The sequence below is a fragment of the Mycteria americana genome, chromosome 2, assembly GCF_035582795.1.
Source record: "Mycteria americana isolate JAX WOST 10 ecotype Jacksonville Zoo and Gardens chromosome 2, USCA_MyAme_1.0, whole genome shotgun sequence".
Lineage (NCBI taxonomy): Eukaryota > Metazoa > Chordata > Aves > Ciconiiformes > Ciconiidae > Mycteria > Mycteria americana.
Window position 1 is genome coordinate 95,530,166 of NC_134366.1, and position 26,842 is coordinate 95,557,007.

At 40.4% G+C, this 26,842-nt stretch overlaps 2 protein-coding genes across 2 annotated transcripts; both read left to right on the forward strand.

Moving 5' to 3' along the window:
• The first annotated feature begins 3,653 nt into the window (after nt 1-3,653).
• On the forward strand, nt 3,654-12,585 carry LOC142406713 (carboxymethylenebutenolidase homolog). The gene is made up of 5 exons (XM_075495649.1): nt 3,654-3,868; nt 6,573-6,680; nt 10,336-10,478; nt 11,545-11,636; nt 12,312-12,585. The coding sequence occupies exons 1-5, from the start codon at nt 3,654-3,656 to the stop codon at nt 12,489-12,491; spliced, it is 738 nt and encodes a 245-aa protein (XP_075351764.1). The 3' UTR covers nt 12,492-12,585.
• Nucleotides 12,586-15,771: 3,186 nt separating this feature from the next.
• On the forward strand, nt 15,772-23,255 carry LOC142406714 (carboxymethylenebutenolidase homolog). The gene is made up of 6 exons (XM_075495650.1): nt 15,772-15,888; nt 18,398-18,620; nt 19,416-19,523; nt 20,316-20,458; nt 21,930-22,021; nt 23,028-23,255. The coding sequence occupies exons 2-6, from the start codon at nt 18,406-18,408 to the stop codon at nt 23,205-23,207; spliced, it is 738 nt and encodes a 245-aa protein (XP_075351765.1). The 5' UTR covers nt 15,772-15,888; nt 18,398-18,405; the 3' UTR covers nt 23,208-23,255.
• Nucleotides 23,256-26,842: the final 3,587 nt, after the last annotated feature.

Below are 26,842 nucleotides of genomic sequence, written 5' to 3' on the forward strand. Positions count from 1 at the left end.
GGTTTATCTCCTGGCAGGAGATTGCCATGTGCATGTACAGATTGCCTTGGGATATCATTAAAACTTGATAAGCCAATGAGCTGGAAGAAGCATGATTTGAATTGTATCTTGAGGGTATTCTGTTTATGCTTGCTCGTCATGAGTAAGATCTTTTTCCTCATACAAACACACATATATAGAGGTATACTGAGCTGCTTAAGGGAATTTTAACCGTGACAAACAGTATTAGTTCCAAAATGCTGAGTTAATCTCCTTGCAGTTCTCTGTTATTTAAACGTGATTGGCTAAATCATACAAAATCACATTAAAATGGCTCAGCAAACTAAAACTCAATTGAGAGGGGAGGCACCTTCAGCAACCCAAATATATTTTGCTGAAGAAGTAGCATTCAAAGAATAGCAACTAGTAAATCTGAACTTCTGCCATCCAAGCACCACCAGCGCTCATTAAAGGTAGGAGAAGCCTCTGTTACAGTATAGACTCTTGTGGAGACCATTTTTTTCCAGTTTCGTGTCTGGCACTATCATTTGAGGTTCAGATCTTGCTGGATGAAAAGACAGGGAGTTGCCACCTTGATGACATGCCATAGATGAAGCAGGGAAAGGGCTGATGAGGTGTTTCTGAGCAATGGGAAGAATGAATAGAGGGATGAAGGACAGGGCACAGAAGTGTTTCAAACTAGAGCTGTTTTGAGTCTTGTTACCTATTTCTGTGTTGATGCTGTAGCCCCAGGCTCACCACTATGGGTGGGAGAACAGCACAGATGCTGTTGTGCTATGGCCGCAATATTAGAAGTTCACAGATCGGACTCTCTGCGTAGACTGGGTCTTAACCAAAATTGTTTTACTATTTGGTTTTATTTTATAGAGGGGGCTTATGTGATAGCCTAAATCTTGCAACTGGGAAGGATAGATCAAGGCAATGGAAATGCCAGATCTGGGCTGTAAATGTGTCTTGTGTGGGCTTGATAAAATGTGACAAAGTGTCTAAAACTGTGAGACTGTAAAGTATAGCAAATAATTTTTTGAAAAAAAGGCAAGGCGTGCAGCATTTTAAAGCCATGATGAAATTCACGTTTCATAAAGCTTTTAAAGAAAAGTCAAAAGAGGTGGGAATGCAGCTGATTTCTTAGGTGGAGATCAAACCTGAGCAGTTGATATGTTAAAAGTCTTCATGTGTCTCAGCCGCAGACAAGTTTGAACTGCATTTCATTTGAAGTTTCACAAATGCAAAGAGCTGATCTAAACTGCAAATACAATCAGATTCCTAAACTAACAACCTTCTGCTCATTAAATTTGTGGTGATTGAATTACATATAGGTGAAAGTTAGAATTCAATTAATAAGCAACTTCTAAAATCCTGGGTTCCTGCAATTTTTATTTAAATGTATTTTAGCTGTACCAGATAAATTCTACAGGGTGCGGGGAGAAAAAAATGTTTTGTTCATGATCTGCTCAACATCTCTATTAATCCCTTCTGTGAACTATTCTTATGTACTGTTGAAAATCTGCATCCATGTCAGTTTAATTAGTATTTTTTACCAAGCATTCACTCTGTTCAAAGAAAGGTTATGCTGTGAATTTTGGCATGTTTATAGGGATAGCCTCAGCCGTACAAGATGATTTACCCCTTGCTGTGAATAATTCGTAACCATTCTTCGAGTCATTACATTTTTAAAAAACTTATTGATGTAGCATGTTGTTTTTGTTTATTAAACCTTGGCAATACTGTTATTTTTGTTTAAACACAGCTTGTGTTTTAACGTGTATTTTTAAACAGATTTATTTGAAAATAAGTCTTACTTAAATAGAGATCAATTTTTGTCCAATTACTGCTCAGATGAACAGCTCATGAAGGAAAACAGTTGGCAAGCATGATGGTAGGAGAATTGTTCTAAGTCTGGTCAGTTATACAGGGTGTATTTGAAGTCTCGTGCCTTTGCTTTGCCTGAGGTTTGGAAAAGGTACTTCTGCCTCATTGTAATGCTGGCAAAGCTGCAGTCAGCCTAACTGGCAAGTTAAACTCCAGCTGCATCTTTTGGAGATTATGTGGTGTTTGATTGCAGAAGGTCAGGAGACAAGCTTTGTTCAAAAAAGGCACTGTTGAGAGACGTTCTTAAAGGGGGCCAGTTCTTGGTGCTGGGAACCTCTCCATGTATCACCCCAAAGCGCATTGCCCTGTGAAAACAGCATAACTGGTGTAAAGAGGCAGGATTTGGAGTAATTTTTGTTGTTCACTGTTTTCTTGTTTTGGTTTTAATACTATTTACCATGTTACACACATTTGTGGCAGAGATATTGAAGAGGGGAGGGAGTATTGGAAGTGTATTAAAGGTCTTATTTGACATCTGTTGAAATAGTTAGAAAATCTAGAGGGGGATAAATGGTTAAGGTATATTCCTAACAAAAAATGGTTAAGTATTGAAGAGTGCTTTTGATTTTTATTGCCAGCATGCTACATTTCACTTTACTAAAGGGGACCGTCCAGACCAAGGAATATCTTTCTAGTGCATGCATTTACACGGAAAGAGAGACTAGCTCTTTTTAATAAGCAAACAGTGCCATTTTGATTGGTTAAGAGTGGCAGCAGATCTAGGTTAAACAGCTTCTCGGATTAGGGTAGAAAAAAGGCTCTGTGTATGACCGCCTACTGCTTGGTGGAGAGGGAAGAGTAGGGGGCATCAAAAGTTAGTTGGGTTTAGAAAGATGCTACAGTGGCCTATCGCGGGTTCAAAGGAACAGGAAATTGACTTTGAGGGATCATTCTGAGAAGACCTCTTAGGTCATCAGCTCTTTGGAAATCGTTCTTCACTTGAGGAGAAATGGAGTAGTTTCCAGTTTGTCCTTTAAAATGTATACCTCTAGAGAAGTTACGTATCTGTGATGTGTGAGGGTGTAAGCACAACACTGGCGTATGTCTTGGTATTCCTCTGACCACTCTCAGTTCAGATTACATAGTGTGTAACTCTCAGAGAAAACCCTCTGCTGATTTACCTTCTTTGAGTTGATTTATTAGAACTTTTGGAGATGCCAGTTAATGATGGGTTCCCTGGGAAAGGGCTGGACGCATCAGGGGATGCAAGGGACCAGCAAAGTGCGTGTAGGCAGCAGCAGCAGCCTTGGATTCCCCATGGAGGAAGGGAAGGAGGACATGCACAATGAAAACTTGAAGGGAAAAAGTAGTCAGAAAAGCAGCATGCTGACAGTGGGGTCTCACAGAAGTAACAGCAAGAGGTTACCAGGTGCCAGCCTGTGAGGAGGAGCTGTAAGACTACAAGAGGAATCGTTATGAAGCACAGTGTGTGGGAACATCACATGGAAATGTAGTTATCACATGCTGGATTGCTCCAGGCACAAAGCTGGGAATGGTGGACTGACATAAGCCCTTCTTCTGGCCTTACTGCATTCCTGGGTTATGCTGACTGACCTGGAATTCACGAATATTTATGGCAACCAGAGTGGGCTGGTGTCAAGAGCCTGTTTACAATAAACACCTGGAGCTTTCACTTCTAACCGTGCAGTATCAAGTGGGTATTACTAGGTGTCTGGAGGGAACTGCGGGGACTGCATGAAGATTATGACCCAGAATCACAGTTGTTACTACAAATAAATTAGATTACTGTTTGTCCTTTTTGCTTTCCTGCAGATTCCTAGATGGCTAATGAATCGAGGCCCTGCCCATGTGATATCGGAGACAGGTTTGACTATGGAGGCCGTGGGCAGGACGTACAAGTTCAGCACATCAAGGCGTATGTTTGCAAACCACCTGCCAGCACAGACAAAGCTGTGATTGTGATTCATGATATATTTGGATGGCAACTCCCAAACACCAGATACATGGCTGATATGCTTGCGGCTAATGGATACATGTAAGAAATCTTTTCTTCTCCAAGAAATCCCACTCTTTATGATTTCTAGTCTTATGTTAGAACTGTTATTCCCATACATGAGAGGAAACTATTACCAGAGCCGTTTGAGTGATATATTTCCATAATACAAAAACACAAAGGAACATCGCTGTGCGATGTTTCAGAGTACAGCATGCTTCCTTCATACTTTGCTGTTTACAGAAGTGACTGCACACATAGAATGCGTAGAATATTGAAAACATGATGCAGTAAAAAGTGATGCTGATAATTTTCCCAGCAATGTGAGATGGCTTTAAAAAATAGTGTGTTGTGAAACAGAAGTGTGTATTCTGTTTTTAGAAGTCTTTTAAAATAAACAGTCATTCAAGCTAAATTATATGATGGGATTTTAAAGAATTATCATCATCAGAAGTATGAATGAATGTTGTATTTTGAATATGATATTGAATATGCACATTGAATATGTGCATATGAATGATTCATATGCACACATGGGGTATTAAATACAATCCCCTTCCCTCCTGCAAATCTTTCACACTCATTTTCAGTGCCTTACAGCAGTTAAATTCCATAATGCAGCAACATCTTGCAATAACTGGATATACTGCAAGGTAACGCATTTGCAGTATACTTTACAAACATTCATACAGGGTTGGGACTGGCCTGCAGTTCCAAACAGCAAACCTCCACCTAATTCTGTAGTGGTCTAGTTTTGAGAGATGCTGCCTTTAATGCTCTCAGCCTATGGAGCATGAAGGGAAGTTGGATGTCAGCAGACAGTTGCCACGTGGCTGAGGTCTGTCTGTGGAGCTGAAAGAAGCACTATGTCTCTGAGAGATAAAGATACTCCCTTTGTGAGGATTAGGTTTTTTTGATACATTGGAACAATGAATTGGTCTACAGTCTGCTCCTTTCGACTGTCTTTCCTGAGGCCTTGCCATCCCCTCTTCTGCTCCATGGTTGGAAGTATGTTTGTCTTGTGACCAAATGCAATCATTCTCAACATGATACTGGACGTACACCTTTCACCTGTGCAGGATACTGGCAAATTGCTAGTATGACAGTGTGCTTTCTTATTACAGTAAGACCACTCAGTCAAAAGTACCCAGTGTCTGATGAATTGGTATTTCTCAACCCTACCTTACTTCCTGTAATTTTTCCCTGTGATTCATGCCATGTCATACTTCTTTTTGTAATACCTTCTTTCCCTCCCCCTGTACTGCTAATACCCCAGTGGTCAAGGGAAGAAGGCTGGGATTTCCATTGCTCTAGGCAGGAGGAGAGCTGAAAATTTGCAGGCAGCAGCATCTGAATGAACAGAGGCCATGTGTGTCTTCCCTGATTGCTTCAGGATGCTGCTGAACTGGTGCACCAATGTTTATTGAGAGGAAAATAGCTGGATTTTTTCCTAGTGCAGTATGGGATGAGGAGCTATGAGAGCTGTATTTCAGAGACCACATTAAGACTGATGGCTTGTAGTGTCTTATCAGGCTAGTTTGAGTAGGGAAGAACCTGTTTTTCTACGTGGCCTTGGGAAGGTTCACTTTCAAAGCAATACGTAGCCTTCCTGACCGGTACTTATCCAAAGGCTGTGCAATTTTGCCCATACCTTTCCAAACACAGGTATGCTGTAGGTGTCAGTTTTTTCACAGAAATAATCAAACACAGTAAAAAAAAAAAATATGCTTGCAACATACTTTGGTCTGCTTTAGGCCAAACTGATCTAGTCATTTCACCATGATTGTTGAGATACGTACTGTGTGTCTGAGGAGGGAGACAGCCAAAGGCATTTAATAAGTGAAAGATGATAGCAGTTTCCCAGGAATACCATTGCTTCCCTGTGGGCTGGGGTTGGTGAAACACACAGCAGCATCTGGGGGTGACCTAGTGATGGCAGCTTCCAGAGTCCCTGATTGTTTTCTTCTGCATGAGGAGACTGCATTATCCACTAGTGATTGCACCATCACAACTCTGCTGCTGGTCACGCAACACATTTCAGCCGAGGTCATCCTGAGCCAGGGTTTGGGTACCCCCGTGATGCAGGAACTCTTTAGTACTGAGTAGACTCTTACTGTAGTTCCCTTTTTCCAGTCAACAAATGATGTCTGCAGTAAAACACTCCTCCCTTTCTTCCCACATGTTTTCCCTTCACTTGTTCTTTGCTGACCTCAGTCCAGCAGGTGTTTATTTTTTTTTTTCCTAGCTCATAAGTAAGCCTCATGGTAAATAACTATTTTATGTAATTGTCTTTGTTTAAATGGAACCCATTAATGATGGATTTATGTTAAATGGTATTATGTTGTATGCAAAATCTAAAATTGTTGTAATCAGGACCTAGTTTGATCACCTTTTACAAGATAATCTATTGTTTTACTGTGTATAGTTTCAAAGTATGTACTCAAAACAGGTAAAATACTAGGGATAAAAATATTTATATTTTCCAGATTTGTATCACAAATTGTGTTATGTGGTTTAGTCAGTGAAAAAAGCCTATATAGATACCTAGAAATGTTTTCTAAAGCTCATAAGCATTTCTGTAGAATAGTTAACAGTGATATTTAAAAACATTACTTTCTCAGGAAAAAGAAATCAAAACAAAATTATGCCTGGATAGAAACTTTCCATGCTATGAAGGATCAAAAAAACCTCAGAGTCTGATTAATTAATTCAATTTTGATTTTTTTGTGTGTGTCTGTGTGTGCAGAGCCATCTGTCCAGACTTTTTTGCAGGAAGAGAAGCTTGGAAGCCTTCTGATGACTGGTCCAAGTTTGATGATTGGCTGAAAACTCGAGATGCCAGGAAGATAAACAAGTAAGATGTCAGGGAGCTGGATATCACATTGCCTGCTGCTGTCAGATACTGCTTTTCTTTTACCCCCTTTTTTCCTTCTTTGAAATGGGATGCAGCTAATCTACCAGTGAAGGTGGCCTTTTTAAATGACTCCTTAGAAGTGGATGGAATCAGTGACCTTTTATTTTGCCTTGAACACAGTTCAAGGACAACTCTCTCAGTAGTGGCTTAGTGAAGAGTTTTGTCATCTGATGTTGATATCATAGACTGCTAATTGCTTCCTCTGCCTCAAAAAGCATGGTTTAAAAATGACTGGTGACATGAGCAGTGAGAAAGCATAATTCTCATCTTGAGTCTTACCGAGTGTAACAGGCTGATACTTTAAGATGTTGTATGGAAAGAAGAAAAGAGTTTTTGATTGCACCATCATACTTGCCCAGCATGGTCTAACTGGCCCCAGGTAGCTGATGGCTGGATCATCTGTTGTCAGGGCGCAGTGAGGGCTGATGGCTCCTTGGGGGACAGGGTGTTGGGAAGCAAGAGGATTATTAGCTGGCAGTGCCAGGACCCAGCCCACGGTACTCCAGAAAGATGGGCAGGGCAGGCACCAGGATGGCAGCCAAGGTCAACAGAGGCAGGTCTGAGGTCAAGCTGGGAATGAGGAAGTTGGGGTCAGGGACAGGTCCAGAGACATTAACCAGTATCGGATACAGTCCAGTGATCACCAGGCAGGTCTCTAGTGATGTGGTGGGGCTGAGGCCAAGCCGGGAAGTCAGTCTGTGGGTCCATGATCTGGACAGGGGTCTGGATCAGCAGGGCCCATGGTGAGGCACAGGCATGGCTGTGACAAGAGCGGGAGCTGTAGCTCAAGCAAGGCCGAGTGGCAGACCCTCAGCTTAAAAGCAACTCCCATGGAGATGGGGGTTGTCAGCCCTTGGTGAGGCTGCCCCGCAGCACTGTCTGGGACCCTCTCCCCGTGGTCACTAGAGGATGGAGCAGCCCTCACGTGCACTATCTCTAGGTTGACCCTAGGTCCTGGCAGCAAACTCCTGGGGGAGGGAGGAGTGGATGTGTTCAGGGACCTGAATGCAGATTTGGCATGTAGTCTCTTCTTTTCACTGTGAAGAATTTTTAAGACTGAGTTTGCTGTCATTTGAACTCATGGTGTGTTGGCTGCCATGACAAAAAGTGCTAACTTTGGACAACGTGGGACAAGAGTCCTCTGCTAGCACCTTAGTTATATTGCACAGCTACGTAGCAGTGGGATAATAGAGCTGTTTGGTGCTACAACCTTAGAGTCAAACTCTTGGCTTAGCAAAGGCCAAGGGAGAGGTACAAGCCTGCACTTACATGCAGACTATAAGCTCTTGTAGTTAGTGGGATCAAGGACATCATCATTAGCTCCTAAAGGTGTTATCCTAGCTGCTGAAGAAACTCTGTTGGTTCCAGTTCTGTCCAGCTGTTGGTGTAACTGCATCCCTTTTCCTGCGTTTTAGGATAGTTGACTGATAGCTGAGTTGAATTCAGCAGTGTTGGCTTTTTCTTGATTGCTCAGATTTCCTGCGTGCACATGAGCCCAGTTATATTAGAATGTCCCTTGGTTTCCTTAACTCATAATTTCCTTCTAGTAATGGCATCTGTAATACCTGTTTTAGATTTCTCTTGCAGATTTTGAAACAGACTTTACTGGCGTCTTCCTGAACTATAGCAGTGTTTGCAGCACCTCTTGTTTTGCTCTTTCCTGAGAGAATCTAACAGGTAGCTTAAGGGCTTCTTCCTCTGCCTCAAAGACAGACCATGTGGTCCAAATTATCGTGTCTCCTCACAGCAGAAACACAACACCTCTGGAGAGAAATAGGAGTGATTTCTTCAGCATGCTGATAGCACCTTGGGATTCTTTTGTTATTGCATGTTTCCTAGGCAGAGTGATAGAAACCTCTATGACTAGAAGGGACACTGACAGTTTCCCAAATTTGACTCAAAACCAAACAAGATGAAACATTTGAAGGGGGGAGGAAGAATGACAGCTGGAACAGCTGAAGGAATAGGCAAATACCAACTGCTGCTCTTCATTGAAAGAGTTTTGCTACTGTTTGTAGACCAGGTATGTTCTTGGGCTGTTGAACTCGGGCTGCTACAGGATGCCAAGGTCCTTTGCCAAGCAAAGGTGTTTTCTTCTCTGTAACTTGGACTAGAATCTTCTGGCCTCTAAATTCTGATGTAGGGGTAGTGCCCTGCAGCCATTTGGCTGTTTGTATGATAAATGACCGTCATGTCCTCGGTGAAAAAGTGTGTGTAGAGACCATTGAGAAAGAGAAGCCAGTGCTTCACATGTGAAGCAGTCCTTGAGGAACAAAGCTCAGGCAGTGATCTGTGACCTGTCATGCCTTCCATTTAGCTTTGAATTTAAGCTGTTAGTTAATTGTAACTTGTTAATGTTAGCAAATAAAGTCTCCTGTTGTTTTAGTCCTGCCCCCAAGGAGATCATGTCTTCCCCTCCCATGTGCAACACTGCCCAAGCATTTATCAGTAAAGACCTGTCAGTAGCAGAGGTGCTCTGCTGCCTTAATAGCACAGAAGGAAGCTGTTGGCAAGACAATACTGAGAAGGGGTCAGACTAATTAGAGACCAAACTAATTAACTTCCTGGGAGAGCAAATATCTTTTTTGGAATGTTGGGAGTAGCTACGTTGAAGGTTGCTTGGCTTAGGTATTTGGTTAGAAGGTTATGGGAGACATAATTGAATCATTTCCAGAGGTGTCCTGTCTCAGAGGGGTCAGTTGTCGGGAAACTTTTCAGTTTGGAATCTGTCCCCTCTCTGCTCCAATGGAAAGGAAGGTTTGGGCTCTGCCTGGCATTTCTTACAGGCAATTCACACGTTTCAAGTGTCAGCTCCAGTGAAGAAAGAATTTTTTGGCACTTAATTTGCTTCTGTGTGTGTTTGTGTGTTGGCAAATGACGTGGTATTTCTGAGGCTGATGTATCGACGGCGTATATAGCTTGCATGCCCCAGGGGCAAGGAACTGGGGCTGAAAATACAGTCTTGAAGTGATGTAAAAGACTTAACTGTTACCTCTCTCCCACCAATACTTTCTCTTTACTGCCTCTGCATGGTGACACCTACTTCAGGGGTAAATGGGTGTTTTCAGAATATAGCATCTGCGAAAGGGGTATTTCAAGCTACACTGTAAATTCTGAAAACATCTACCATGTTTGTTACATTGACTTTCCTGCAGCAAATATCTCAGATGTTAACTTACAGTTATTGTCAGCATTTTGACTGTCTGATGAATAGTATTCTCTAGAGAGGTTTTTATTACTTTTTCTATCTACATTTACAAAGCAAAAATTCATCCAGCCTCTCAGAAAATTTTAAGCTTTTTTTAACTCTTAGGTAGGTGTTTAATCAATCATCTACTTTCCATCCCTTTAGGTTTCCTTCAATGTATGTTTTTATTTTATTCCATTGAGTTCTCTTTTTTTTCTCTTTCTGATGATTTCAGATTAGCAACCCCTAATATTTGTCTGAAATAATGATTTCTTTAAAGTATATGAAAGAAAATATAGTATCAGCATGATATGGGGACACTTACATGCATCTCTACATTTTCTTTTCATATTTTCAAATACCGGTTTTACTATGGGTGCTTAATTTGCATTTGCTTATATGTTCCAGAGAGGCTGATGCTGTCCTAAAATATCTAAAGGAACAGTGTGGTGCAGAGAAATTAGGGGTCGTTGGTTTTTGCTGGGGTGGTATTGCTGTACATCACCTGATGATGACATACCCGGAATTGAAGGCTGGTGTATCTCTCTATGGTAGGTAAATACAAGGATGTAACACAAGCAGGTACACATGCATATGTATATTGTGTAGCTTAAGTACTTGATCTAGCATTATTTCTTTAAATCAGGCGGTCAGCTAATGAAGAGAGATATTTTGCATGGGGAATGGTTCAAAGCTGCGCCAGGGGAGGTTTAAACCAGACATTAGGAAGCATTTCTTTATGGAGAGGATGATCAAACACTGGAACAGGCTTCCTAGAGAGGTGGTCGATGCCCCAAGCCTGTCAGTGTTTAAGAGGCATTTGGATAATGCCTTTAACAACATGCTTTAACTTTTGGTCAGCCCTGAATTGGTCAGGCAGTTGGACTAGATGATCGTTGTAGGTCCCTTCCAACTGAAATAGTCTATTCTATTTGATTTGATTCGATTCTATTTTCAGCAGAGTAGGAAGGATATTACACAAAGAAGATGGTGGTGAAGATATTTGTTCCTAGTTTCAGAATGGGTCATAGCAGCCATGTCTTTATTTCAGGTCTGGACAGACAGACATGTTGTCCTTCAGTCACCTTCCCAATTTAGCTCCCTTTTCCTGTTTACTACTGCTCTGCATGCTGCAGAGTTAGAACTTCATATGGGAGCAGAGAGTGTTATTTTTGATCTAGCTACTCTGCAAAGTTAGATTGTGGTTATTTTAACACCAGCTTTCCTTTTATGTTCTGCTCAAGAAGCTGCGATAGCTAAGCTGGCCTTTGCTAACGTTGTCAGAATGTAAATTTTGGTCTACTTACTAAAGCACTGACTTTCCCAGTCAGTTCAAAAGAACTCAAGTTTGTATGCACAGAAGGCATCTTTCAAGTCTTATTAATTCAGATATTCAAACTGTATCTTAAGAAACTGGCTTAAATAGAGTTTTAATCTAGGAGGGTATTCTTCTAGGAACCATGGTTACAATAGCTTGAAAGTAAAGCTAATATTTATGGCTACATATTGTACGAGACATGAAGACTTTTCACTGCAGAAGTAGAGTGCTATATTTGAATCTGGATTTCACCTTAAAAGTCAATTGAAGAATTTTTTTGTTTCTTTAATGTTTTCTAGGACTAATCAAGGATTCTGATGATATATCCAATCTCCTGAACCCTACATTTTTCATTTTTGCTGAAAAAGATGACTTAATTCCCCTTCATCAAGTATGCTAATAACCTCCATCTTCTTTCATTTCTGCATGTTTATATATCCATCCTGAATTGGGAGTCAAAACTCAGCCTCATAATAGTGTTTGAAGGTCAAAAAATAAGCAGAAAAATGGAGCTAGACATAGAAGGGCTAATGTAACCTAGGCAAAGAATGAAAACTAGATTTATTTTTTTTTTTTTCCCTGAGTCTCTTTCTTTTGTGAAAGTATGGCTAGTAACCCAGGTAACAAAGTTTTACCAAAATCCCATTGCTGTTTTGGAGTACTCTACTCTGGGAGCTATCCGTTGCTGTATGACTTTGTTTTCTAGAACCCATAAACCATGTAGGATATGCCGAATTGCATCCATAGGTGTCTGTTAGAAGCTTTTTGTTCAGTTGTAGTGTATTTAGCATTGTCATATATTTCACATGTAGGAAGTACTTTTGTTGTATCCATATCTTTGCAGATTGTTGGACTTGCCTTAATACTCTTAACAAATTTTCTAGACCCTTACTGCAAAGGTGGTTTTTCTTTATATAATTTTACTTTTTGTTTTGCCCGTATGGAGCTTGGTTATTAGTGTCTAGCATGAATGATAAATTAGGGAGTTGAACTATGAATAAGCTGAGGACTGGCAGCATGGATTATGGCTATATTAATATAACTACTACTATGCTCTATATTACAGGTTACCCTGCTGGAGCAGAAGCTAAAGAAAAATTGTAAAGTTGATTTTGAAGTTAAAATTTATCCTGGACAAACTCATGGTTTTGTACATCGCAGAAGAGAAGATATCAATCCTCAAGATAAGCCTTATATTGAGGAAGGAAGAAAGGATATGATCAACTGGCTGAATAAATACATTTAATAGAAGAGCAAGCAACTTAATTTGTAACACAATTATGTAATACACTGGAGATTTTCGATAACACATTTTAGAAAATTGGAGGGGAGAGTTTGTTGAAACAAATTAAAGAAAAAAGCAAATAGAATATTTTAGATGTTTTTTGTCAGTAAATTGTAATTGATACTTTCATATTATGTTCTTTTGAAGAAGCCTCAGATTTCATCTAGCAGTGTCATGTTTTAATATGCTGTGAAATACTCTCCAGTTCCTTGAGGTTCATCTTAATGCTTGAAATAAGTTAGACTAATGGTAAATTAACCTCTTTGTGTATTATGGCCACTGTTCATCTAAGTTCTACATAAATCACAAGCCCCAAATTTAGGGGCACAAATACATTCTTTGGTGAAGCTCATTTTGAGAGACTAGGCTTTTTTGACTTGTACTCTGGTGGCAGATGTGTATTTAACAGGTGACGTAAATGGGCATATCTTGTTTCACAATTTGTGGCTAAGGTTATTCAGATGGGGTACTACTTTCTCAGATTACCTTTGGTTCTGTGAAACTCTGTAGAAGATTTCCTGGTCAGTTTAGGAATTCAAAAGTACAATGCAATCTGCAGACAGAGCATTTTAATGTGTGGCTTACAAACCATGGTTGCTGCTTAAAGAAGAAATGTTACATGTTTTTGCATAATGTATCTCGTTACGTAATTTTTCCATCGACGATACGACAAAAATCTCTGTGTTGCATCAGCTCAAGATTGCATCTACCTCAGCACCCAGCCTCCATCAGTGGCCAGCAGTGGCTGTGTAGGGGATTTCCCCTCTCACTCCGCATCCTGGCAGCCAGCCGTTGAGGGGATTCCTGAGCTGGATGTTGCCACTGGAGCAGTGTGTCGAATGGCCACCGATGGACCTAGCCTCTGTGAATTTGCCAGTCCCTTTTTGAACCTGCTTGAAATGCTGACCTCTAGTGCACCCTGTGACAGTGACTTCCACAGTGTAATTATGCCTCATGGGGAAAAAGGCTTGTGTTCGTTAGTTTGAAACCAGCTGCCTAGTATCTTCACTAGGTGCTAGTACTTCTAAAGTTACAAGAAAAAAAAAGAAAAGAATGTATGTCCCTTTTCACCTTCTCAGTGCTACTGATAAAGACTGCTATGTGATTTAATGGGAAGAAAATGTAATTTGGGAAAGCCTTAATTTTACTAATGACAGTCTCGCAAATTAAACCGATAAACTATCAGAGAAATATACATTGTGGTGTGTCATTTAAAAATACTCAACAGTGTGTATTAACCATCTCTCTCTCAATGGGATTTTAATTTCTTTTGCTTTTTCCCATCCATGTTTTCCTTCTTTACATGCTGCTGATGGCCCTCCATGTTTCCTGTGGGGAGGTCTTCAGAGAACTCTGGCCTGCGACTGCTGATTAACTGTTGCTTTTCATCTGATACCATCTGTATGTAATGTATTAATCCAGCTGTTACCTGGGTGATAGAGCTCTCATAACACATTTTTCCAGAAGAAGAAGGTAGAGGTCTGGAGGTTTATTGTACCTTAATTACCCCAATGTAAAACCTGGATAACTCCACATTAATGGAGTTCCATTAGCATTAGAAGGTTAGCTAATGTGCAAGAGGACGATCAGGTCATATATTTAGAGAACAGCAGTCATTCATAAAGACTGAAATGGCATGTGTACTGTAACACTAACACTGTGACTAAGCAAAAAGAAAAAAACCAAACTGAGATGGAGCATTTGTTTGAAGTGAAAGGATAGCTACAAGTTACTACCAGTACAGCCAAATCTTCATGATAAAACTGTAAGTCACTGAGTAAGAGCTGAAAATGTGAGATCCAAGGGAGGTACGCGTCTACGGTACAAAATGCAATCAACTACACGTACAGAGAGCATGAATGTGTTGAATTAAGTTTTGACTTCTAAGTAAAAAAACAGCATGTAAAAAAACAGCAAGGAACATTGAAACAACAGGAAATCAAATTAAAAGCCATTTAATTTCTAAAGTTTAATGTTAATATTAAGGTAAAGGGGAACAGTCTTACGTGTAAAGAAGAATTTCCAGAGCCATATTACTGTGACTGAGGGAGTGGAAATGGGGTTAAGCAACTCCAGTGAGGAGAAGGTTCTGCAGGCATTGCTGTCATTTCTTCTTTCTAGGAATGATTTAAACTGCTAATTTTTCTCACATTTATTTTACTACTGTTCTTTGAAGTGGCTGTGGAGTATCTAAGCTCCCTGTGTGCTATAATTTGTTGTTTATAGTATACAAGTGGGAAAAGCCAAAAAAACAAACCAAAAGGGTTGGGTTTTGAACCTTATGACTTCACTCTGGAATTCTCTGGTAGGCTTTTTTTCATTCATTTGACTTCATTTTAGGAATTGTAAATAAATAGCATTGACAAAGTTATTTAGAATATGGGAAAACAGCTTATATATGAGGACTATATTGTAAGGCTGGTCGCTTTCCCAAGGCAAAAGTGTGGTAGGCTAACATGCATTTAGTGCTACTTTTTAGACGTGCCTCTGAGGAAACAGTGAATTTTGAATTGCTAATATCCTTAGATAAAGCTCTTTAAAGAATAATCCTAATAATCCCATAAAAAGAAAATCGGGAGAATGGGAGGGATACAAGGATCAGGCAGTCACTTTAATTCAAAAGGAAAAAAAAAAGTATAAAATGTCCTGTAATAGGATAAAAATGTATCAGCATTTTAAACCCTTATTATAATGATATGTACAGCAATCTACAAAACAGTTACCTTTTTACACGTTATTTATTCTTACTCTGAAAGCAAAAATATTTTTCCTCTACTATATAAGCTTTGTCTTATATAGAGCTTTGAAACAATGTCTCTACTTCACTACCTCACCCCGCTGATGACTTTAGATATGTCTTTTACCAATGGATTAACAGTCTAAGGAAATAATAATGCCAACGTAATGTTTAAAAATGATACTACCCCAACCTTTAACAACAAAGGAACACCCTTTAAAAAAAAAAAAAAAAGTTTTGTCTGAATGAATTGCTCAGCTAAGTCAACATGTTTCCTAAGCTGAAAAGAAGAGACCTCCAATGCTTAATACCATTTTGTGTAAGTTAAAAACAAGGTTTGGTACTCGGCTGTAGCAGTACTCCTCATGGTGGCACGCCCTGCCTACACTAGCGATAAAATTAACGGCTTTACAAAGAGTGAACTGTCAGTTTGTGACTCTGCGATACGCAAAGGTAAAGGCAATAACTTACGTAACTCTTATTTGAAGAAACCTGATCCTTGCACTCACCCCTTTCATTTTATCGGTTAGCACTTTCTTTTGGGATCACACTCGGTGGTAACCATCCATGCTGAGCTCTTGTGACTTGCCTCTACTATCTCGCACACTTGCTGTGCTACGGGTATGTGTGGGGTTTTTTGTTTTTTTTTTTTTTTTAACTTTTACAGCTTTCCCTCCTGAGAAATGTAAAACAAGTGCATGCCGAGGTCTGACTCAGCATGTTTGGGGGACTTTCATTTTATCTACGTGCTTTTTTTAAAGAGTCCATGCTCATTTAAATGCTACTAGGGGGCTACTTTCTTCCCTAATTGTTTGAGATGATGGTTCAGAACCTTCTAGTTTCCCTCCTGAGGTGAGGATGACCTGTCAGGAGGAGGACTCAGGAGAGTCTGTTGAAACTGAAAGAGCCGCACAGCAATATCTTTATATTTTTCTGATTGTAGGTTGAAGTTTCTGAAAACTGAAGTTATTGTTTGGTCTTCAAATAAATGCTCAAGTGCTTGCAGGTGGAGATGGTGGAACACCAAGGCTGTGGGTTTACAGATCCTCCTAAAAGAATAGCTTTGATGGATGTAAGAGAGGGGGATTCATTTTTAAGGAATGTTTCAGTAGCATCTCAGAAGTGGAAAAAGATACTGTTTGTGTGTAATGCATACTATGGCAAATGCAGAAACACCAAAATGTTTTGATTATGCTACAAAGCTTGCAAGTCTATATGGCTTATAAACCATACAAGCCAACGCTACCCCTTGCAGGCTTGTGTCTGGAGCTCTTTTCCTCAGCTGCTGTATCTGAATCTTTAAATATTTCATGCTTTACATTTTGCTTTACATTTTATCAGATAATGTGAAATATTTGCAATTGAAGCCTTTAAGGATATACTGACTGCTAAGGGCATTACGTTTGTGTTTCTGGAGTTCTGAAATACATGTTTATTTAATATTCAGTTGCTGGTTTTGTTATATTTTAGTCTAATCAAAGGGAAATAGTTTGTGGATGGAAAATTAGATATCAACTCTTTCCTATTACATATTTAAACTGTATTTTGTCTTATATGCTCATCTATTAATTCATTTTTTCCTGGTAGACTTATTTTAAATTAGAAGTCCTATATGTGAGACTACATGTGGAAAAAAACCACCTATGGGTGCGTGTGGCTTATTTAAAAAAAAAAAAGGAGGATTTGTATAAATATGTGCCCAGAGTTAATACAGCTTTTAAATAAGATACAGCTTGTCTTGAATTGATCTGTGAAAATGAAATCTCCCAAGATCTGCAACCCTAGCCCTGCTAATACTGCTTGGGATATTCTCAACTTTAAGGTGCAAATCCAGAACATCTTGGTCCCTGGAAATCTGTGCAAATCTCCTGGCTGTAAGGTTGTTTGCTTGTTTGTTTTCCTAAAGCTGTCCCTTTAGTGCCAGAACTATGTAAGTCACACTCGGTCAGGGACTGTTCAGTAACCTGCTTTTTCCCATATCTCTCTGTGAGTATATTTGGCATAGTCAAGTTGGAACATCCTTGTTTCTGTAGTAGCAAAATTTTCTTAGTACACATGATTTATCTGTATAGAGTTTAGGTAAAGCTTTATCTAAATTCTCTCCACGTTCTTGAATAATTTGGAGATAGTCTGTGCATATTCAAATATGTTATTCAAGTCATTTTGCAGCAATATGAAGTCAGTTCGCCCAGCTGGTTAACCTAAGGTCAGCAGCATAAAATCATTAACTTGAGACCAAGGAGCTTCATAAATCTGTGTTGGATTCGGCTGGTATTTTTTGACCTTTGTGAATTACTTGTTTATTTTCATTTAAGCAATAGTTTGTAAAAAATTAACCATGCCCTACTGTTACCTTGTTCATAAAACATTTGGCCCAACTTAAGGATTTTTTCCTTATGTTCATTTTTCTTTTTTCCTGTCTTAGGGTTTGAATGCATTCCTTATTTAATATTAGATAAATATGATTTTATACTCTGGCTTTCACTGGTATATTTTTATTGGCACCTTCCTTAAGTATCCCCCTTCAAAAGTCTGCAATATCTGATGCTCAGGCTGGTTTAGAAAAATAATTTCTTGACACTGAAAAGGTCATCTGTGGAATATTTTAAGTCTCTGGAGGAAAATATCACATTTAATCTAAGTGTAATTGTATCTTTCTACACAGTAGCTGTGTTTTCTTTTTTTTTTTTTTTCTTCAAAATGCTAAGTCCTGTATTAAGCCTTTACAGTCTATACTAAAGAAAGTTATGCATTCCTGACAAGGATATACACACGATGAAGAGTGAAAGAACTGACTTCATCACTATTTAAGTAATTTGTGATGGTTGCCTGGCTGGTCGGTCTTAACTTTATTTTTACTGTACTACTATAGGGCACGGAAGCCCTAGTTATGTACCAGGCCCCCGCTGAAGAGTTCATAGGATAAGTAACTCTAACAAGATTATTATTTATAAAAAACAACCCAATGGGCTTATTGACTAATGTTGCATTTTAGATCTAGCAGTAATCGGTATGTTCACAATACTACGTAATGATTAAAAAATTCAATAATCTATGATACGGCTGTATTTTGATCTTTTTCAGTATGGTACGCTGTGATAGTCACAACTGAATATTTTTTGTTCTTTAGTATCACACATGGCTAATGAATCGAGGCCCTGCCCATGTGATATCGGAGACAGGTTTGACTATGGAGGCCGTGGGCAGGACGTACAAGTTCAGCACATCAAGGCGTATGTTTGCAAACCACCTGCCAGCACAGACAAAGCTGTGATTGTGATTCATGATATATTTGGATGGCAACTCCCAAACACCAGATACATGGCTGATATGCTTGCAGCTAATGGATACATGTAAGAAATACTACTGTTTTCAAGGTGTCTTTTTCATAAGAAAGTTTGTTGAACCAACTATTTCCTTTTTTTTATATAAACCATACAAACACAAATAATTTCATAGGCTTCGCTTACACGTTTCTCTTTTAAAGAGTTTCCTGTTTGGTAAAACAGTGTAAGGAGTCTAACATAGTTGAGTAGTCCTACTGTAACAAGATAGCAGGCAAGCACAGGAGAGGGGAAACAGAGAAAAATCTTATTCTGCATCTTTCATCCTCCATCAGCCCGAAGCAGCCTGCTTCCTCCCTCCCGATGTAGCATCTGTGCAACTTTGCTGTTACAGTAAAAATTCCAGAGAAGCTGGAATTCATTCCATGAAGGTAAAGTGTACCAGCCTGTGCCAAAGAAAGAAACAAGTTCTCAAATAGGTGAAAACCATATTGGGTATCCTCTTTCCTATATTACTGCGTTAGCGTTCCTTCTAGCCCAAATGTATGTACCATGTAAATTGTAGTTTGTTTGTTTGTTTGTTTTTTAAATTCAGTAGGAAACCACTAAGGATTTTCAGTTGCAGTTAACAATTTGTTAAATTAATTAATGAATTTTAACAGGGCAGAATGTATCTGGAAGTTATACTAAGTCTCCTTATTAGACATAGAAAAATAATGAGGGTTGCTTGTGTAGTGCTTTGATGTAGATTAAATTCTATCTGTATTCAACAAAATTAATTTGTTGTATAGTACACATGGAGTTCCCTTTAATCCTTTCTCAATATTATTTTATGGGCATAAAATGTTTTCATTTTTCTTGCAGAGCCATCTGTCCAGATTTTTTTGTGGGACAGGAAGCTTGGAAACCTTCTAATGACTGGGCGTCTTTCGATGACTGGCTGAAAACCCGAAATGCCGGCAAAATAGACAAGTACAACCGTTGTTCCTTGTCCAGCGAGTGGACATCCTTCTTTCGTAGGAATTTTTGCCTCAGTAAAGATGCAGGATTAGATCCTAAATTATTAATGGGTCAAATACAGCTGGATGTCCACAAACAGAAATTTCATGCAGCTCATGGGTCAAGCTCATACTTATGTGAGGGGTGCTTTTTGGTGAAAAGTAGAACTTTGAACAAGAATAAAAGTGCCCACTCTTCACCTGTGCAGAGAGTAGAATTGAGATGAATGACTCAAAAGAAAAGAACCAGCAAAGGCTAGAAAATGCAGCTCACTCCTTCCACTTCAGTTTGATTCAGTTCCCATCAACTTCCATGGATTTCAGATAGGATGCAAATGTAGTCACCAAACACTATTTAAGTAGGGTACATGGGTCCTGCTCCCCATCAGATTGCAGCCAGTTCAAAGCACACTACTTTCCCATTCTTCTAGCTATATTTTTCCCATTTTTATCTGACACATAGCTTGATTGCATAATGTTACTGCTGATTTTGAAGCAACAATTTCAAATTTATACCTATACTGCCACTCACTCACTTCCCCAAGAGGGACAGGGGAGAGAACAGGGGGAACAAAAGCAAGAAAACTCATGGGTTGAGGTAAAGACAGTTTGATAAGTGAAGAGAAAAAACAGGAGTGATGCAAAGACAGTCACTCACCACCTCCCACAAGCAGACTGATGCCCAGCCAGCCTTTGAGCAGGAGCCACCTTGGAGGCCAGGGGAACAGAGCTAGAGCCTTAATTCACTTTCATTTGCATGTCTCAGAGAAGTTGATGTCATCCTGAAGTATCTAAGTGAACAATGTGGTGCAAAGAAGATTGGTGTCATTGGGTTTTGCTGGGGTGGAGCAGCAGTACAACATCTGATGCTGAAAAATCCTCATTTAAAGACAGGGGTGTCCCTCTACGGTAAGTCTGAAATACCTATCACATTCTGAGCAGACATGACCAGTACAGGAAATTATTCTGTGGGAGTATTACTGTAACAAAATTCAGAGCGACATCGTATGGAAGAAGGTGATTTTATTATACAAAATCTTGAAGCAATTTGATTTTGCACACTCACATTTTTGCACTTAATCATAACCAGCAAGGTCTATGTATTCAAGTAGCATGGCCAGCATCGCTTCTGTGCAACCTAGCGTAGAAGGGACACCAAATGCCAAGGCTGCGCTATGGCTCAGGTTCCTCTTGGCTGGCGATGACAAAATGGTTTCTGGGCACATCTTTTATATCTTTTAGGAGCCAGCAGTTACTTTGAGGTGGATCTTTGCCACAGTATCTTGCTTACCTCAGTCTGCCTAAGTCTTAGGACAGGTTGCTGCCCACTGCCTGGTTTTCATTGTTTGGAAAACCTGTTTGGCACACATGTCTGTGCTCTATTCCCCTGTTGGGCTAACAGGGAAAGACATGGCAGTAGTGATACGCTGCAACCTTTTTGCTGTCCTTCTGTTAGAGTGCAGGGCCTTTTGCCAATTGAGTCATCTGGGCTGGGGGCTGCACAGGCTGCAGACCTTCGGGCCATGACATGAACACCTTATTCCTCAGTGTTACTCCTGGCAGCGGCCCCTTGTTACTCATATGAACCATTCTTTAACTCTCTGTTTTAACCCTTGCACTCTCACACTTCCATTCTTAATGCATTTATGACACCTTTAATATTTTTGTTATAAACCTCTGTACTGCTATATAACCCAGAGCAATTTATTTTCATTTGAGGTGAAAGGATGTCGAAGGTATTTTTCCAGAAAGTTTATGGGGACTATTTTGCTGCACTGATTTGCTGATCAGTTGAGTCAATTCAATAATGCTACTTGCCAATTTTTTACTTTTCTGTTGTAATAATTTCAATAATGAAAAGAGTGGCCAGGGTGGTAGCTAGTTAGTTTTACGGTTACTTAAATTCAAATATATTTAAATAGTCAAAATTACAATATCAATTTGTTATTAATTTATATCAGTATAAATAAATGTACGCTGAAATCCTAACCATCTATCTAGAATGATGAATATTTACAATTATCTTAAAAACAGCCATGCCAGGCTAGAGGCAAGCAGCTCTGAAGTGTCCATCTTTCACAGGACCCCATCTCTGACAGCGTTCAGAAGCAGATGCCCAAAGAAAACCGCAAGAATGGGGCAAATGTAACAATTCTTCCCTGACTTTTTCAGACAGAGATGGTCTTTCTATCTTTAATGACATCCCAAATCACAGGAGGTTCTCACAACAAAAAGGACTTCTAAGCAAAGCGTGTTTAATTTGATTACAAGCTGGTCAACTCTGATCAGAATGTCTTTTATTTTGACTGTATAGCTTTGGTAGTGATTTAACCACTTTAAGTAGCATGACTCATTGTATATGCCTCTCCTTCTTCCTTAGGAGTCATCAGGTTCTTTGAGGACAGATCCAGTTTGCTTCATCCCACCTTCTTCATTTTTGCTGAAAAGGATGACTGCATCCCACTGGAGCAAGTGAGTTTCCCATCAGAGATATTTGTCTTTTTAGTGCTTTTCATGCTTGTTTTGTAATTTGATATTTAATTAAGAGAAAGTAGAAAACTAATTTACACTTTTCTTCCTCTTTCACTAACTCTTACAGTAGTTCTACACAAATTTATGTTGTTTATTCCCAAATCAAAAAGTTTTACAGCGACACTAAAAAATGTTTTCTGTTTCTGTTGCAAAATATGGATGATTTATATATGAGAGTTCCTAGAAGGAAAAGGGCAAGAATCCAAAGGAAGACTTCTGTTGAGTTTAAGATAGGAGACCCTCTTTAATCATACTGATGGTGCATAAAATCAGCAGAAAGTCCCCACCTGTACCTGTGGAACCACTAGTTGCAGGAGAATTAAAAAATCCAGTGACTATCCTTTTCCTTCTCCCACTGTCCGGCAGAGCTTCTCCTTCTGGCTGTCAACAGCCTTCCTGGGGAGCACGGGTGGAGAATGACTGGAGAAAGACGATTATCTATCAAGGGGATCAATGAGGACGACACACTTTCATTGAGTGGTGTTGGCTTTAATTTTCCCACCAAAAGCGTCAGTAGCTTTGAACTGCCGATTTTGTATCTGTGCCTCTCCTCCCTCAATTTCAAATTAATTCAAAATCTTGCCCCCCCCTTTTTTTTTGTGAGGTCTATCAGCAGTAACTTATACAGTGATCACTACATGCTAACCTTCTCATGACACTGAGCAACAGGTGTTTTTACCTTTACTGATATTGTTACAGTAACCCATATACTTTTTTTTGCGGTTTTATACAGTCACATGCTGTTATTTTACTGGAGAAAAAAGCCTAGTTAAATAAAGAAAGTAACAGAATGCATTTGGATATAAAATTAGTAGAAGAGAAAACGATGGCAAGGACACACTGTGTCTGTCTCCCAGAAAAGTAAAAAAACAGGACAATTTGAGGACTGTAAATATATAACATGTTAACTCCGTACTCAGCCATCATGGAACATTCTGTGTTACAGGTCACCCTACTGGAGCAGAAGCTTAAACAAAACTGTAAAGTTGATTATGAAGTTAAAATTTACCCTGGACAGACGCATGGGTTTGTACATCGCAGAAGAGAAGATATCAATCCTCAAGATAAACCTTATATTGAGGAAGGAAGAAAGGATATGATCAACTGGCTGAATAAATATCTTTAGCATAAATAAATGCCCATAAAATAAATCAATTGTTGTAGGAAATGAGAAGATAATACAGACTATATTGATTAAAATGTTCTTAAAACCATCAAAATATTTCATAAAAGTCTTCTGCAATAACACTACTTATTTGCACTTATTTTCTAAGTAGATGCTTAGAAATGGCTTTTCAAATGCTGATAGCTATAAATGTAACAAATATTTTTAAATTTGATCTTGTGTATCTTAAAATTATTAGAATCTCATGTGGGATATTTTCTAGAATCTGAAAGTTTCACTTTTTTATATTAATGTCAAGATGATAAAAAATCATTGAAACTCTGCCCACACTTGAGAAATGCTCTCCTAAAAGATGTGTTTAGAGTTGTTGAGCTGTGAGATTTTCAGCTCTGAGATTTTCAGCTTTAAGGTAAATATAGTTCTGGTTTGGAAGGCTGCGACATTTTCTTGGAAACAGAATATCCTGTTCAGAATTCATAAAAACAGAGCTAGAAAGAGGGAAGGGGGCGGACAATGGCAAGAAGCGTATGCAGACTGAAAGGGGGCTGCAAAAAGTTGGGAGCCGTGACTGAAGTGAGGAGACTAGAGGAACATGCAGGACCAGAGAAGAAGGACCTGAACAAGTGGGAAGAGGGCAGGAAACAAAGAGACTGTCAAGTGCAGGGAAATGCAGAGGAGAAAGACCAACAAAGTAGGAATAGGAGACTACCATCAGACATACACAGAGCGTAGGAAGAAAATACGAGTGAAGACTTCCAACCCCTCTGCTCCTTCCGTTTCCAGACTTGTCTAGTAGGGGGAGAGCTCAGGAGGGCAGGAGTTTCTTGTTGGCTGCCACCTTGTTATTTCCTTTAGCATCGTATTATCTACTCCATGTCTATCAACTGACTTCTGGATAGTCTGTTTTCATATCTTTCAGGCATTACCGGTAGCCTAAAAGTGCTACCGGTGCCTTCCTTTCTTCCCCGGAAAGGCTGGCCTCTGTATTTGTCCTGCTCCATTCCCCGGGACGTGGCGCGTCTGCCCGTGCAGTCAGAGACATCACGGCTCCTGCCTCACAGAGGTGCTCGAACTCCCCGAGGTGAATGTCAAACCTGCCCACGTCTAGTTACTCTGTTTTAATTTTTCTGCCCTGTCCGTGCACCTGTACTCCTGTTTCTGCTATAAAATTAATTTCATTCGGAATATGGTTAAAATTAACTTTTGTGAAGATTGAACCGAACGGCTCTGGACGCTTCAGTCTTTACCAGACTTTCTGTATTAGTTCTCCTTCCTGCTAATAGCCAGCACTTTCCTTTTGCCCTTCTCTCATTTTTGATGCATTTACAAATACTTTTATTACTCGTTCTGAGTCTCTTGATAGCAGTAAGCTACGCTGCTGCCTTAGTCTGTCTGTGGGGTGTGTTGTTCCTTTACTCTTGTCCTCAGACGCGTGCCTGTGTTTCCCCCCTTTGTAAGCCTCCTTTTTGATTCTGAAACACTTGCAGGCATCTGGATGCAGCTGCGATGGCCTCTTGCTGTGCTGCCTGCCCTTCCTCCACATCAGGATCGTCTGACCTTTGATAACGTCTCTTTCACGAAGCACCGGTGTCCTCCGCTCCTTTCTCCCGCACATTATCTTCATCAGAAGCCCCAGCACCAGTTGGGTTTCTGATGCTGCTCCTTCCTTTTTTTCAGGAGAGCGCATCGCATCATTTCACAATCAGCTCAGTGCAAGTCCTCTGTCATCTCTCATGGTCTCAGGCAGTTGCCCTACCCCCTGCCCCTCATTCAGAGTTGAATCTAAACCAACCTGGATGACAACATTACCTCCGCACCTCCACAAATCCTTCCAGTATCGCCAGGTTTCTCTCTATTGTGATTTCATTAGGTATCAGGATCGGTAAGGCGCAGCCCGTCCCTAGCGACTACGGGAACATCACTGTATTTCTGCTCCTTTGGTCCCTCTCAGTGTAATTCTCCGTAATCACGTGGTGAGGTCTTGCCTGCATCTGTGATGCTGAGGGAATAGATGCGGCTAAAATATTGTACTGAACACAGCCCAATTTCCCCTCAGTGAAATATTTGTAGCCCAGGGAGCCCCTTCAGCTTTCACAGAATGTTATCCTTCAAGGGGCAGCCCCTCAGTTGTTTCCATTGCCCCACAATATTTTTGTTTCCGCAGTCGCCTCTGCCAGCCGTGCCTGGCAGCTCCCTCACGCAGTCACCTTCCCTCTGGCTGTCCCCAAGCCGCGGGCACACGCCAGGCCAGCCCTAAGGGGTCTGTGGTGGAGCTGCAGCCCCACACACGTCTTTGAACTCCAGAGTGCCTCTGCTTCGGAGTCTCCCACCAGGTGGGTCCCGCTTCAGGTCCCACATGCCTCAGCAGTTCTTCAGCCATCCCTCCATCTTGAACCCCTTCTTCACGTCGCTCCTTCCCCCTTCCTCCTGCAATGCACTGTGCATCTCCTGTGAGAAAATAGTTCTCCCTGCACCACACATAGTTGATGGTAAAGAAACTCTCCTGTCTTTCAAAAAGATTTCATGCAGACCTCCGACGTAAAAGTGCAAAAGCTTCCCCTGCTCCTTGGCTTATGCCCCCGGTCAGCGATTAGTGCTGTTCTCTGGTTTAGGCGCTGCACATTGTGTTCCCGTCTCCTTGCCGTTCAATTTCAGGAATGCTGAGCCTGTTCTTAGTGGGTCTAGCCAGCACAGGGAAAGCCTCTTCAGGTCTGCAGGGCGTTGTTGCCGTGAGTCGTGCTGGTAAAAACAGTCCCTCCACATCGCAGGTGAGAAGCTCCATGATGCCCTCCCTGCTCCTGCCCTCGGGCTGGCTCTGTGTGGCTTCCCGGTGACCTACAGACGGGAGGGAAGGGCTGGACAGTGACTGCTGTGCTTCCTGCCGGTCCTGACATGGTTCTGGACTCAGCGTATAGAGGGGAAACGGTTTCATGGGGGAGAATTGCAGACACCTCCATTCAGTGGTGCAGGCACGTCTGATGCGCGTGCCTTTGCAGCTCTGGGGTAACGGGAGGATAACAACGCACAAACCTTCCTGGAAGAAAGCAACGTGGGTATGTGCTTCAGATAGATAGCCTGTAAAGTGTGAATTCAATTCCCAGCTATGGATTCATGCCCAATTTATCAGGGTTGCTATGAGAACAGACAGAGATGATGAAATTGAACTCCCTACAACTATTGTCTCACATGGATTTTAAATAAAAGAGCCTTGGTTTCTCGGAAGGTAGTATCTTGGCTGGCAAACTATTCCAGCTTGGTTTTTTATGTGAATGAACAGATGTCCCAGGGAATTGGACTAAGATTTGCCAAATTTCTCCTGAGACAGGGGAAGACTGTGAAACTGAGGAGTATTTTCTCAAAATTCCTTGTCCTTGGAGAATTCAGAGCACCTTGCTGTAGGACAGGTCTTGCATTTCATTATGTATTTGTTTTTGTAGACATATGGCATCTAAGGCGGATTAAGTGTTAACCTTTACTTTACTAAAAACCACACACACATGCATTCTCAAAACTTGCATTTGAGAATATCCTTTTCTAGAAAGCACTGACATATAGGTGTATAGGTTAGACATGACAAAGTCAGGTTTCTAATATTCGGTTCTACCGAACTTAGGAGCCTTGATAGAAGGTAAAAT